This window comes from Solanum verrucosum, unplaced genomic scaffold (genome assembly GCF_900185275.1).
Source record: "Solanum verrucosum unplaced genomic scaffold, falcon-dt-bn FXZP01000064.1, whole genome shotgun sequence".
Taxonomy (NCBI): Eukaryota; Viridiplantae; Streptophyta; class Magnoliopsida; order Solanales; family Solanaceae; genus Solanum; species Solanum verrucosum.
In genome coordinates this window covers 2,978,957-2,992,096 of record NW_026020144.1, presented here as the reverse complement: position 1 = coordinate 2,992,096, position 13,140 = coordinate 2,978,957, and the positions used below count along the sequence as shown (strand labels likewise).

The following is a 13,140-nucleotide window of genomic DNA, read 5'->3' as shown; positions in this document are numbered from 1 at the left end:
GGAGGCAAATGGATGTTTTGCCTTCGAGAGTCACTCAAGCCTCTTTCACAAATTTATTGATGGAATATACTAATTCAAGAAAAATACCTAAAAAAAACACCAAAAATAAAAACAGGAGAGAGAATTTTTTTTGAAAATTCTCAATTTTAATAATAGTAGGTCACAATCAATGGACACTTAGAGAGAACAAGAGAATGTGTGTATAAGATAAAAGAGCAATTCCTTTCCCAATATTCCATTGAACAGTACACTAATTTGTTTTCTCGAATTCCAACCATTCCCTCCAAAGAATACAACACACCATTTTCCCAATTGCAAAACTAATGACCCCACACGTAGGTCGGAATTTAAATTTTATGAGTTCAATTTTTAAGATTTTCAATATTAAACTCATTCAAACGTTAAAATTATGAGGTAAAATCTACTAACATGTATTAGGATTTTAATATAACTCGATCATAGTAAGGTATGAGTTTAGTCGTTCGATCAAACTCAGACAAAATTCACTTAATATGTATAAATAGTTAAATTCGGGCACATTGGCCCTTGGCCCCCCACCACTTAATTCTTTGTTCCCAAAGTCCAAACAAACATTTACTCACACACATATACGAAATTAATTAAAGGTGTAATATTGATCCTTCTTTCTCTATTCTTAAATACAATTCCTTTGCTTTAATTTATTCAGATTCAAACTCCCAAGAAAACCTCTTACTTTATATTGACTAGAGATTACAAATAGTCTCTACTATTCTTCTTCACATTTCTACTTTTATGTTCTTATCCCTATAACCCCCTATATACCTTTTTCTTTAACAAAAAGCCTATTCTGAACCCTCCCTTTTTATACACATGAATACATGCAAATCATAAGGTACTCATGATATAATCACAACACATAAACCTTTAAGCTTTGATTTTCTCTCTTTTCAAGAAAATTAAAACTTCCCTTTTTTCAGTTCAAAATCGATATGACGACGGATACAGTACTTTCAACGGTCCCTGATCTTTCTTTACAGATCAGCTTACCATCTTCTATTTTAAAAAGTAATCAGTTTAAAGAAGCGGTGAGATTCGATTCCACGACAGATTCGGGTAGCAGTGCTAGTGGAGGAAGCGATTTGAGCCATGAAAATACCGGTTTTTTTCATCCGGAGATCAAAAAAGTGTTTAATCTTCCTTTTATTCCGTCTTTTGAGCCAACCCTAAGTTTAGGGTTCGGACAAGTACCAATAAATAAAAATTTTCAATATCATCATCAGCATTATCAGCCACAAATATACGGGCGCGAGTTCAAGAGAAGTTCGAGATTGATTAGTGGAGTGAAAAGAAGCGTTAGAGCTCCGAGAATGAGATGGACTTCAACTCTTCATGCTCATTTTGTTCATGCCGTTCAGCTCCTAGGTGGACATGAACGTAAGTCGAACAGTGAGAATTTATATAGCTGATTTCAATTGTTGTTTAAATTAACCTAAATTTTAATTTTATAGGAGCAACACCAAAATCCGTGCTAGAGTTGATGAATGTGAAAGATCTAACCTTAGCTCATGTGAAGAGTCACTTACAGGTACGTAACCAACCAACTGAGCTACTAGAATTATTTTCTAATCAATAGTTTTTTGAATGTAAGAAGAAAAAATAGATCTCTTTAATTGATTGCTATGGATATTTTGTATTTTTACACTGCAAAAATCCATGTGAAAAATATTTGGGTAGGGATGGGGTGTTGGAGAATTTGTAGTACAAAGGGGTTAGGACAAAAAGGCATCTAAAGAAGTAATCTTAGAAATATAGACTTTTTCAGCTAATACTTTTTTTATGTGGGTTTTCATGCAGATGTATAGAACAGTGAAGAGCACTGACAAAGCTACAGGTAATATATTTGGAATTTTTCGATTCCTAAAGGGAGCCCATAGTACTTTTCACTTCCATCATTCTTTTTGTTTGCAAGCTTTGAAATTTTGTATTTTCATAAAACGAATTTCGTCGCTAAATTGCTCCTAGCTATTAGGACCTTTTAATAATATGGATTAGGGGGCGAGTATTGTTGTTTAAGTACTACAGAATTTGTTTGTCACTAATTCATGTTCTTTGCTTGTTAATTTGCAGCTAAAGGTCAGGGAGAAATTAATATATTTTTGAACCAAAACAATGGGATTAATAATGGTGAATATGAAAAATCTTTTGAGGAGATTGATGCATTATCACAACCAAGTACCAGATCACAAAATATGTCTCATTTGAGGTGAGTGCATTTGCAACCATATGACTTTTTATTATCTTCTGACTTTGTTTGAAATTATTATATTACATTTATATGCTACAAACATTTTCATATCTTCCATCATTACAAATTGGAAAACAAGCTACTACTCTACTATATATATTAATGGATTACTGACATGTACGCATATGAAAAAGATAAGGACCAACCTAGGTATATCAATCAATAATGAAATTCGTTGTTAATCTGTTACTAAATAACTTGTTGGTAATAGTTAATCTATCATTAAATAAATTTAATGGTAGAAGTTGTCTATCAAACGATAAAAATTGTCAGTTGCTAATTTCTTATTTTACGAATTCTTAAATATAGTATTGTGGACAACTGTTTTAAGGCATGTATATATAGTTATATATAGTATAATACTATGTGAAGTAATTAATAGCATCATGTGAATAAATTAATAATCAATTGGAGGGGGAAGCAGACATGCACAACCAAAAATGCCTTGACCGTGGAATTTATTTGTGTACATAATGGTGTTTCGCATTGTTACTCAATTCGTTTCATAATAAATGTTTTTTTGTGTGTGTGTGTGGAGGGGGGGGGGGGTGTGGGGGATGAGATTAAATACTCAACAGTTCCAAGTACATTGAGCTTGGTAAATGTAATGAATAAGGTCTTCTAGCTAGGTACAGAGAAAGCAATATTGTGTGTGTGAAATCCTATTTATTTGCTAGTACTATAAAGTTAAGGAACTCAAAATCTATTAGTCGTATTTATTACTATCCCAATTCATATTATTTGTCACTTATGTCATGAGATTATTTGTCTAAACTACTACTCATCTCTTTTAAAAGCCAAACTTAGCTAACACTACACTGCAAAAATAATCCCATCAACAACAATATATCCCTCATTTATTAAGAAATTTTGATTGTAGTCTTTGTGATATCATATTTCATATTTATCAATAAGGGTGGTAATGAGGTGATTAGTACTATGTCATCTTTAATTAAAGGTCTCGAGTTCTAATTCTTAGTACGGAGTGGCCTTTGCTAAAAGACCCAATGTGGGACTTTTCTAATGGAGTTTCTAAATGCAATCCAAATATAATACGTTTCCTACATAAAGGGGTAAAAACACACTTTAGTTAATTCAAAATTTAAGATATATTGATTCAAATATACCATAACAAATTAAATTTAATTGGTAATAAAACTGCCAAATCATATGGATTCTTATTTTTTGAAAGTAAAGCACTTGTTTTTATTGGGAAGAGGGATTAATTTAAGCACCTATCTCTATATGTGAGTACTTTTTTGCTTCTAAAAAGTCAAATTTTAGTCCGTTTGGCTCAAATCTCCAAATTGTAGTGGTAGGGGTCTTGTATTTACCCTTATAATATATGATTATACGAGTCCCTATTATATTAATTCAATCTTCTTTTTGGATCGACTTTGTTGACTTCATTCATGGACGGCCATGCCAACAATAACCACAACAAATCCAATTTTATTCGATATGCATGTAAATTTTTATTTTTTTAAAAAAAAGAATTTGTGAGTAGGGGAAGGGGAAATGGAAAGGGGATTACAATGCCAGGAATCGAATCCTTACCGATAAGGTGGGAGGAGTTCAGATAGGCAACCAACTAAGCTATTAAGATTTTTGTCGATATGTAAAGTGTGAAGAGGTAGAATGTATGCAAATCACGACAAATAAATCAATTATTTATTAATGATCATAATTAATTATCCATGCTTTAGTCTTAGTTAATTAGATCTAGGGAAATATATATACCCTCTAAGGGGGTAAAACGCTTGATTGATCATTTTAAGGCCCAAACTCGATTAATTTTTAATTAAGGGTGGAGGGATGTTATCGATACCATCACACCACAATTAGTCTCCCTAGCTAAATCAGTAAAACGTATTACCTAATTAAATTCTCTTAAGGCCATTATAATTATCTGAATTTTAATTAATGCCCTAATTTTTTCTAATCCTAACATGCCGTTTATGTCTTTATTGGTGAAAGGTTTAGAGTTATATGAATATTGTACTTGTAGCACCAACATCTAATTAATCTCTATGAGTCTAACAAAAACCCTAATTATTGATCTTCTTTTGAATTTTGTCTTACTAACTTGTTTAATTATCTTAAACAAATTATCAGGGATCCTTCATCATTCATGCCTGATCAGACAAATGCATGGAGCCACTCAACTAGAGAAAGGACATTTGCTAATTATCCTCACATATATACAAATGTAAGTTACATTAATTAATTAATTAATTAATTATTGGAACATAGAGGTAATTAATTAAATTAGAATGAGTATTAATTTTATATTAATTGAATTTATGCAGATGGATGAAATTGAGACAGCCAATAACTCATCTTCAAATGATACATTGCTTGATCTTGAATTTACACTAGGAAGACCAAGCTGGAAAATGGGACAAGCTGGATCATCCTCAAATGATTTGAATCTTCTCAAGTGTTAAATAATTTGGATTATGTAGAGTAATTATAATTAATTAAGTTGACCTAACTATTAGACTATAGTTTTCTCTGTACGTGACTGCAGGAATATGGTTCAATTTTGTCTTGACCAAAAAAGGTTAAAGCTTTTTTAGTTGATTTTGCTAAATCATTTTAACTAAAGTTAGATGACAAATTTGACGTGTCTAATGATTTCCTTCCACTGAGAATATGTATCATTTTTCTCTATAAGATTTTCTTTGATGGAAAATTAATGAGGGGAAACAATTTAAAGAAATATCTGGTCTGGTACACCAAAATAATAATCAAGGTATATAACCACTAACATGAAATGACCGTCAACAAATTTATCCTTAAAATGCGTCCAATCCAAAAATAGATTGTTGCAAAATAAGCTATTGAACCAGGCCAGAACTTCACCCTCAAGGCCATTATGAAGGAAGCGGAAGTCAATATCATTCACATCGAAGTCAAGGTAGGTGAAGTACAACTCAGCTCGAAAAATCCAACTCTCTGGGTTGCCGTCACCACTGAATCTAGGTAGAAACATCTCCATTGTTGGAGTACGATCGATGAAAGCACCAATTTAACAAACCTGAATTGCTCACTATATTGATAAGAGAACTGAAACGCGATTGCAACTTTCGAATCGTAATTGCAATACCCATACTACTTACTGAATTACAATGGAAGCATGAAAATAACAAGTAACTAACGATAGGGATAAACTTAGACTCTAGAAGAAGAAGAGAACGAACATTTTTCTTCAATATGCATAAACCCTTCTTTCAAACTTTTTCTCCCTTTTAACCAAATGCTAATTGGGTCTGGATCCCAAATAAAACACTTCAATACATGTATCTTGCTCTTCATCCCTTTCATGTATCCAAGATAGAGTTTCTATTGTTGTAAAGTTCAATTTTAAAAAGTTTTACAAATTAGGTTTTATATTGTTGAATTTTGTAGTTTTCAAACTACTTTAATGGTTGACCATTCACAAAATTGGATTATCCTTGTTAAAGGTACAACACATTAACATTAACAATAATATACCAAATCAAAAACCATTTATTTGTTTGTTTTCACTCATGAATTTGTCGTTGTAGGGTTTGACTCTTCATCGGTCAACATTCAAGACGAGAATAGATCTAAGTATAGGAACGATCCAATCAAAATGGAAGAATTACGCCAAGCTTTATTTAACAGAAATACGCATAAAGTGCAACACTACACAGTGGATAGATACAAAGAAAGGAATCGATGAATTACTATGAAGAAGATGAAGTTTACAATTAGAGAATTATTATGATTTTATTATTTTAGGAAAATTTGTTAGAGTTGATACACAAGGGATGTTGGACAAATTTTGAAACTTCTTACTTTTTTTTTAATGATACGATAAGATACTTTACAATCGTGATTTGTTCCTAAACTCATGAATTTAAGTTACATTCCATATTTAGATACACATAATTAGATATATATGCTTACTATGTGTTTGAGATACATGTTTTTTGGATAAAACATACGAAATTGATACTTGATTCATTAAATTATACATATAAAAGATGCATGAAATAATATTAGATCATATACATATATATATGAAATTAATATTATATCATATAAATAGATACATGAAATTAATACTAGATACATGATATAACAAATACATAAATTAATATTTGATACTTCTATGATACATATGAATATACTTGTATGATACTCATGTATCTAACTATTTAGTTTGTTGGATACATCATATATTGATAATAGATACATCAAATTAATGAATTATTATTTTAAGAGTAATACAATGAAATTGATCAAATTACATGACCAATATATACATGTTTTTATCTTTTATTAATAATAATAAATTTATTATATTAAAGAATAAAAAAAATGAAATTAATTAAACATATATACACTCCTTGATTTCCACCTTATATTAAGGGATTTGATTATTTAAATTTCCAGAATTAGTTGTCCATGTATTCTGAAAATCCTTAATTACTCCTCTAATTAAGGAAATCAGTTACAACTAATTAATTTAAACAAATAAAATATGTATTTCGATTTTAAAAGCCGACAGATACATGTATCTCGCGGATTTAGACTCATGTAATCTAAGCATGAAATATGGCAGAGAAAGCAATATTTGAAACTATCAAGAATCTTAATAGGTAGGATTTTTGTAGTTTACCCTCTTTATCTCATAACCACAAAGAATTACAAAGAAAAAATATTGGTTACCTAGGCCCGCATATTTATTTCTTCACATACATAATATATGAATGTTTTTGCCTTTTGAAATTCACATGCATATTGGACAAATTATGTGAATGAATTAATTTCATAATAAAAGTAGCAATAAGTAGATAATAGTAATCACTTTTGCAACGTATGAGCACTATTTTGGTAGGTGAATGCCGTGTTTCAATAGCATTATTATAGCATTAATGGAGTAACAACAATCTTACCTACACTAAAGCAAACGTGCTCTTTGGATTTACAAAGAAAAAATGAAAAGTCACTAAAATTTTAACTCACATTTATATTTACTTATTAAACATTTCTTCTTTGGTTATTTTCATTAGAATTACAATTAAATATTTTATTTAATTAGATATTTTATAATTAATGTAAGGAAAAAATAGTAATCCAACTTTGAAGGTTGGAGCTTCCCACTTTTAATAATTATATATATATAGTATCAATTGAGTGAATTTATCAGCCTTAATGATACCAATACAATATATGATATTGATTTAGTATCAGTTAAGCGAAATTAGTTGGGGGTAAATAGTGTAATTATTTAGTGGGGCATGACTATAAAGTGGTATATGTTTATAATTATTTTGCTTTTATGAGATATTTGTTTAGTTTCCCCTTCTTCGTCCTTTTCACCATAATGATCAACTTTTCATTGATGAATCCAATATTTGGAAACGATAAGACAATTCTTCTCATAATCAATTAAGAGTTTGTTTGAATTGACTTATTTTTAAGTTAAAAATAACTTTTAAATATATTTGGAGTGTTTGATTAAATTAAGGAAGTGTTTATAAACACTTGATTTTAAGTCGATTCAATGATGCCCTTAAGGGATCGTTTGGTTGGAAACAAGTTATTACAGGATAAGTTATCCTGAGGTTAGCTATCCTGGGATAACTTATCCCACTATGTATATGGGATAACTTAACCCATCACCATGATATAAATGGTGGGATAAGTTATTCCAAACACGGCAACCAAACAACATAATTTTTTTTTAGAGTATGTTTGAATAGGCTTATAAAAAGTATATACACTTAATAGTTTGTAATAAGTATGGGATATCCCATTTTGACTTATTTTTAATTAAATTTTTTGGTTCCAGTGCTGTAGGTTAATACAGACGTAGAGGACTTTGGAACACAACCCAGAGCAGGAAGGGAAGACACCACAAATGATTGTGAAACTATAGGAACAAAATTAACACCGTCAAAATGAACTCGTTAAAAGGAATTAGCTAGACGCCTCAACACATCGTTGTTGGTTTGTTGGTGAAAATGCTGAGCAAATTTATCCTTGAAATGCATCCAATCCAAAAATAGATGGTTGCAAAATAAGCTATTAAACCAAGCCAGAGCTTCACCCTTAAGATCATTATGAATGAAGCAGAAGCCAGTCATTCGCATAGAAGCCAAGGTATGTGAAGTACAACTCAGCTCGAAAAATCCAACTTTATGGGTTGTCGTCACCACTGAATCTAGGTAGAAACATGGCCATTGTTGGAGTACGATCGATGAAAGCACCAATGTAACAGACCTAAATTGCTCACTATATTGATAAGAGAACTGAAACGCGATTACAACTTTAGAATCGTAATTGCAATACCCATACTACTGAATTACAATAGAAGCATGAAAATAACAAGTAACAACAATAGAGATAAGAACGAGGATGAGAAACTTAGACACTACAAGAAAATGCACTTAAAGCAACAAAATACATTGTAGCTAAATTTGAAATTTTTCGTAGCTAAACACTTTAGCCATGAAATATTTTTTCATAGCATTCTTGGCAAGATGTAGGGTGGCTAAAAGTTAGCTACAGACTTTACATGGTATGTGGCTAAGGACTAATACTTATAGCTACTAAAAATTTGTGTTGTAGCTTTAATAGTAAAAAAATTCTTGCTACGGAAGATATACTTATAGCAAATATGTTTACTCTTTTGCCATAATATATTAAAGTATAAATTATATGAACCACATATTATAAGTACTAAATAACATCCTATCCCTTCTAGTTTTCTATTTACCAAAAATTCCTTAAAAATGATGTTTGCAGGATACATAGCGTTGTGCACGGGATACATTAGATTTGATACATTCCACATAGCGGGATACATAGCGTTGTGCACGGGATACATTAGGTTTGATACATTCCACTTAGCGGGATACATAGCGTTGTGCACGGGATACATGCAGGATACATAGCGTTGTGCACGGAATACATAGCATTTGATACATTCCACATAGCGGGATACATAGCGTTGTGCACGGGATACATGCGGATACATAGGTAAATAAGGATTTTTGAAAATTTTGAAATAAGTAGGGATAAATGGATATTAAGGTAAGTAAAGGAGTGTAGTTAAGTAATTTGTCCTATATTAAATCTATAGCAATTTTTATATTGTAGTAGACACAATATATTCTATTATGGCAAATGTCTTGATTTATTTGCTATGAAAATTTAAAATTTGTGTCTATTTTATATTTTTAATATGTGGCAATGATATTTGTATTTAGCTACAAATTAGAAAATTTATTGCTATAAAATTAAAGTATTTGCCACAAATATTCTTTCACAAAGCTAAGAATTCAAACTTTTTGCCATGACATACAAAAATTGTAGCTAATTTTTTTAAAATGTGCTATGAAAAGTGAAAATGTATCGCCCTATTTTGATAATTACATTCAGATTTAATCAGTACTACAAAAATCATTGCTACAGATTGAAGAATATTGTCATAAACATTATTAATCACAAGAATTTTTATAATGTAGCTAAAAATTAGATCTCAATAATTTTATTACTACAAATGAAAGGATTTTCCACAAGCTTTGTTAGTAAAAAAAAGTTACATAATGTAACCACAATTACATTTTTGAGATTTCAAAATAATTCTCAAGTTACATATAATTGCATTTTACAATTTTGAGAATAATCATAATATACAATTTTGGTAAGACATCATCTTGTTTGAGTCCAAAGTAGCATAGTCTTCTCCTATCTCTCCTTTCATAATCTTCAAATGCACCTTAGCTTGATCAACATCGATTTGTATTTGTCATTTATATGCTCTTATTCCATAAATATGCCTATCAATAATAGTAAATATTTTAGCACTAAAAAAAATAATGAGTTAGAATTTCAAGGAGAAAAAAATATATGTTTATGATATTTTTTTGCAAAAATGTTTAGCAACTTAAAAACAAAAAAACAAAACACAAAGTAAGCAAACCTGTAACTTTTAAACTTCTTAAAAAAACCTGTAGATATAGATCTCAAATTTTAGTATCAATTATAAAACTTATACCTAGTCAGAAGATTTCTTTTACATTAATAAAAAAATACAATCCATTGTAATACCCATCGATTCAATCTATTAAAACAATCTCTTGCAAAAATATCAAATATAATTGTGTATGATAAATTATTTATGGTCCAACCTTTTCTTGAATCTTTAAATAATAGAAAATTTAGAATATACAACTGAGTAAAATAAAAATAAAAAATTCATATTGTAAAAACTTATCTCAACTGCTTGGAGAATGCTAGATAAAACCTACAAAAGAAAAAATAACAAAACATTAGAAATAAAAATTAAACAAAAAACTTGGATAAAAAAGGGTGAGGGGAGGGGCGGACAAATAGGATACGGGAAGAGGGGAAATGATATGTAGGTTTTTGTTAATTGGGTTTTAAAATAGAGCAACTTTCACATATGGCAAACAAAAAAATCATATTTGTATGCTATAGCAAAATTTGCATAATTGCGCTCCATAGCAAACATATACATGTATAATTCGCTATACATATACAATTGAAAGCTATGTTTATTTCGCTATACATATATACAAAAAGAAGCAATTATATAATTTGTTGGCTCCTCTTCAGATTTGTATAATTTTGCTGGCAGGCCATTTGTATATATTGTTGTTAGGCTCTCGTTTGTATAATCGTTGACAAAAATATTTGTATATAAAAAATCGCTCTCTCTTTCGCTTTATACAAACATAAATTATACATTATACAAACATAAAACCGGGTAGGAGAATATTTTTATTGGATAATTATAAGTGTATATGACGAATATATATGTATTTGCATGTGTATATACAATTTTCTTGCGCTTTATACAAACAGAAACGCAATTTATACAATTTTGTTGTATAAAACGAGAAAGAGAGAAAGGCAAAAGAGAACTAGGCATGAGAATATTTTTATTGTATAATTATAAGTGTATAGGACGAATATATATGTATTTGCATGTGTATATACAATTTATACAATTCTGTTGTATAAAGCGAGAGAGGCGAGCACAGAGGGAGCGAGTGAGAGAGGGAGAGTGGCGATCGAGAGTTTGAGGGAGAGAGGCGACTGACAAACAGTTTGCTACAGGACACAATTAAATCAAAGTATGGTTATACCATTTAATTTGAATTAATAGTTTGCCATTATGTACAATTTTCCCATTAAAAAATTGGGGGGAACTTTTGATCTCTTGCAATTTTTAATTTTTGGGGGGAGTTTTTTTGGGATCTAAATGGGGAAGGGGGAGGGAGAAGGTACGGTGGAGAGTTATTTTAGGTGAATATTTATGTTTTACTTTTATAGTTATCATCTCTAATTATTATATGTATAATGATTTTCGCTTCTTTTAAAATTAACAAATACAACATTTGTTTTACATATAACTAAATACAACAATTGTTATATAAGATTAACAATTGTTATACATAATAACAAAGAAAATTATCTCATGAAATAAAAATAATTAATAAAATTAACAATAATAAAAAAAATATATATACTTTGCTTTAAGTTAATGGGAAAGGTCAATTATTTATATAAATAAATATTATTGTAAAATATATATATTCTTTGGTCATTTATTAGTTTTGTTATATCTATTATCCTTTTCAAAATAAATTTTTTAACTTAAACTCCTTATGTCTATCTAGTGAAATCTCCTAAGTGAGGTATAAGAAGAATATAATGTACACAGACGTTATCACTATCTCGTGAAGGTAGAGAGACCATCAACTTATATTAATAAAAATATTTGTCCCAAATTACTTGTCAATTTATAAAATCAAGATAGAATTAATTATATTTTTTTAATTTCCCTTACAATTAATTATTTTCTCTTCAAATCTCATATTGTAGTAATATACTGGGTATTTAATATTATTTTATATTGTTTTTATTTTATATGAATTTACAATGATATATGTATTCGAACATCAAGTTAAAAATAGAATATTTTAAAATAAAATAAAACTGTCAAAATCGGAAAATATATTTAATCTATCTATATAGAATTGGAGAAGCAAAACAATATTGTGATGGAAAGTGTCAATTACCATATGATTCAAGTTTGAAAATTATTTTAAGATGGAATATAATTTTCAAAATAAAATAAGAAACTCAATTCAATTTTTTTTTTTATCAACCTTGTGAATTCAAATTCAAGTCAAATTGTTCAACTATAGTGAAACTATACTTCCATATTGTTTGGTTATTTCAATTTGAATTTAGATGGAGATGTGAATTTTGGATTGTAGTTTATAGTTTTAATTGAAAATACAAAATTTATATGGATTAGGAAGTTCAGATTTAAAATAAGAAATTCACAAATTAAAAAAATTGCCAATACAGAAAATTAAAACAAGAATTGAATGTCAATATCACTTCTTTGTATATTAATTATACTAGTATACGTGTCTGCGCATTGTGCGGTTAATTGATAAATGTAATCATAAATATTAATTTATTGACAGTTTAAAATTTTAACTTATTATAAGATAATATTGTAAAGTTTATTTGAGAATGTTAACATTTAACATCTTGATGCGTTATCATAGAATATTTATATCAATAATTCAATATATAAGTTTAGTTGGTTATCTAAATTTAAAAATAATAGTCTTTTAACATTATTTAATTTATTTAAAATGATAAATAATCACTATAAATATTATCTTCTTATAAAAATAATAAAGATATAAGAAAATTTTATAGTTAGATTTAAATAAAATAAAAATACAAAAAGTCTTATCATAATGCTTGTGGAAGAAGAAGGAAGCTGATGATTGGAACATGTCAAAGGAACAGGTCCAACAAAGCTG

The 13,140-nt window shown here is 29.1% G+C and overlaps 1 protein-coding gene across 1 annotated transcript; it reads left to right on the top strand.

Annotated features, from left to right (window-relative positions):
- The first annotated feature begins 566 nt into the window (after nt 1-566).
- Nucleotides 567-4,788, top strand: LOC125827842 (probable transcription factor KAN4). Its single transcript, XM_049507189.1, has 6 exons — nt 567-1,416; nt 1,491-1,567; nt 1,837-1,873; nt 2,110-2,245; nt 4,403-4,496; nt 4,597-4,788. Exons 1-6 carry the CDS (start codon nt 972-974, stop codon nt 4,732-4,734), a joined length of 927 nt encoding a protein of 308 aa, XP_049363146.1. The 5' UTR covers nt 567-971; the 3' UTR covers nt 4,735-4,788.
- Nucleotides 4,789-13,140: the final 8,352 nt, after the last annotated feature.

Bases quoted from the DNA above. Each gene is read 5' to 3' on its own strand.
- LOC125827842 (XM_049507189.1), top strand. From the start codon at position 972: ATGACGACGGATACAGTACTTTCAACGGTCCCTGATCTTTCTTTACAG. The intron at 1,417-1,490 runs GTAAGTCGAACA...TTAATTTTATAG, and splicing joins GCTCCTAGGTGGACATGAAC to GAGCAACACCAAAATCCGTG. The intron at 1,874-2,109 runs GTAATATATTTG...GTTAATTTGCAG, and splicing joins GAGCACTGACAAAGCTACAG to CTAAAGGTCAGGGAGAAATT.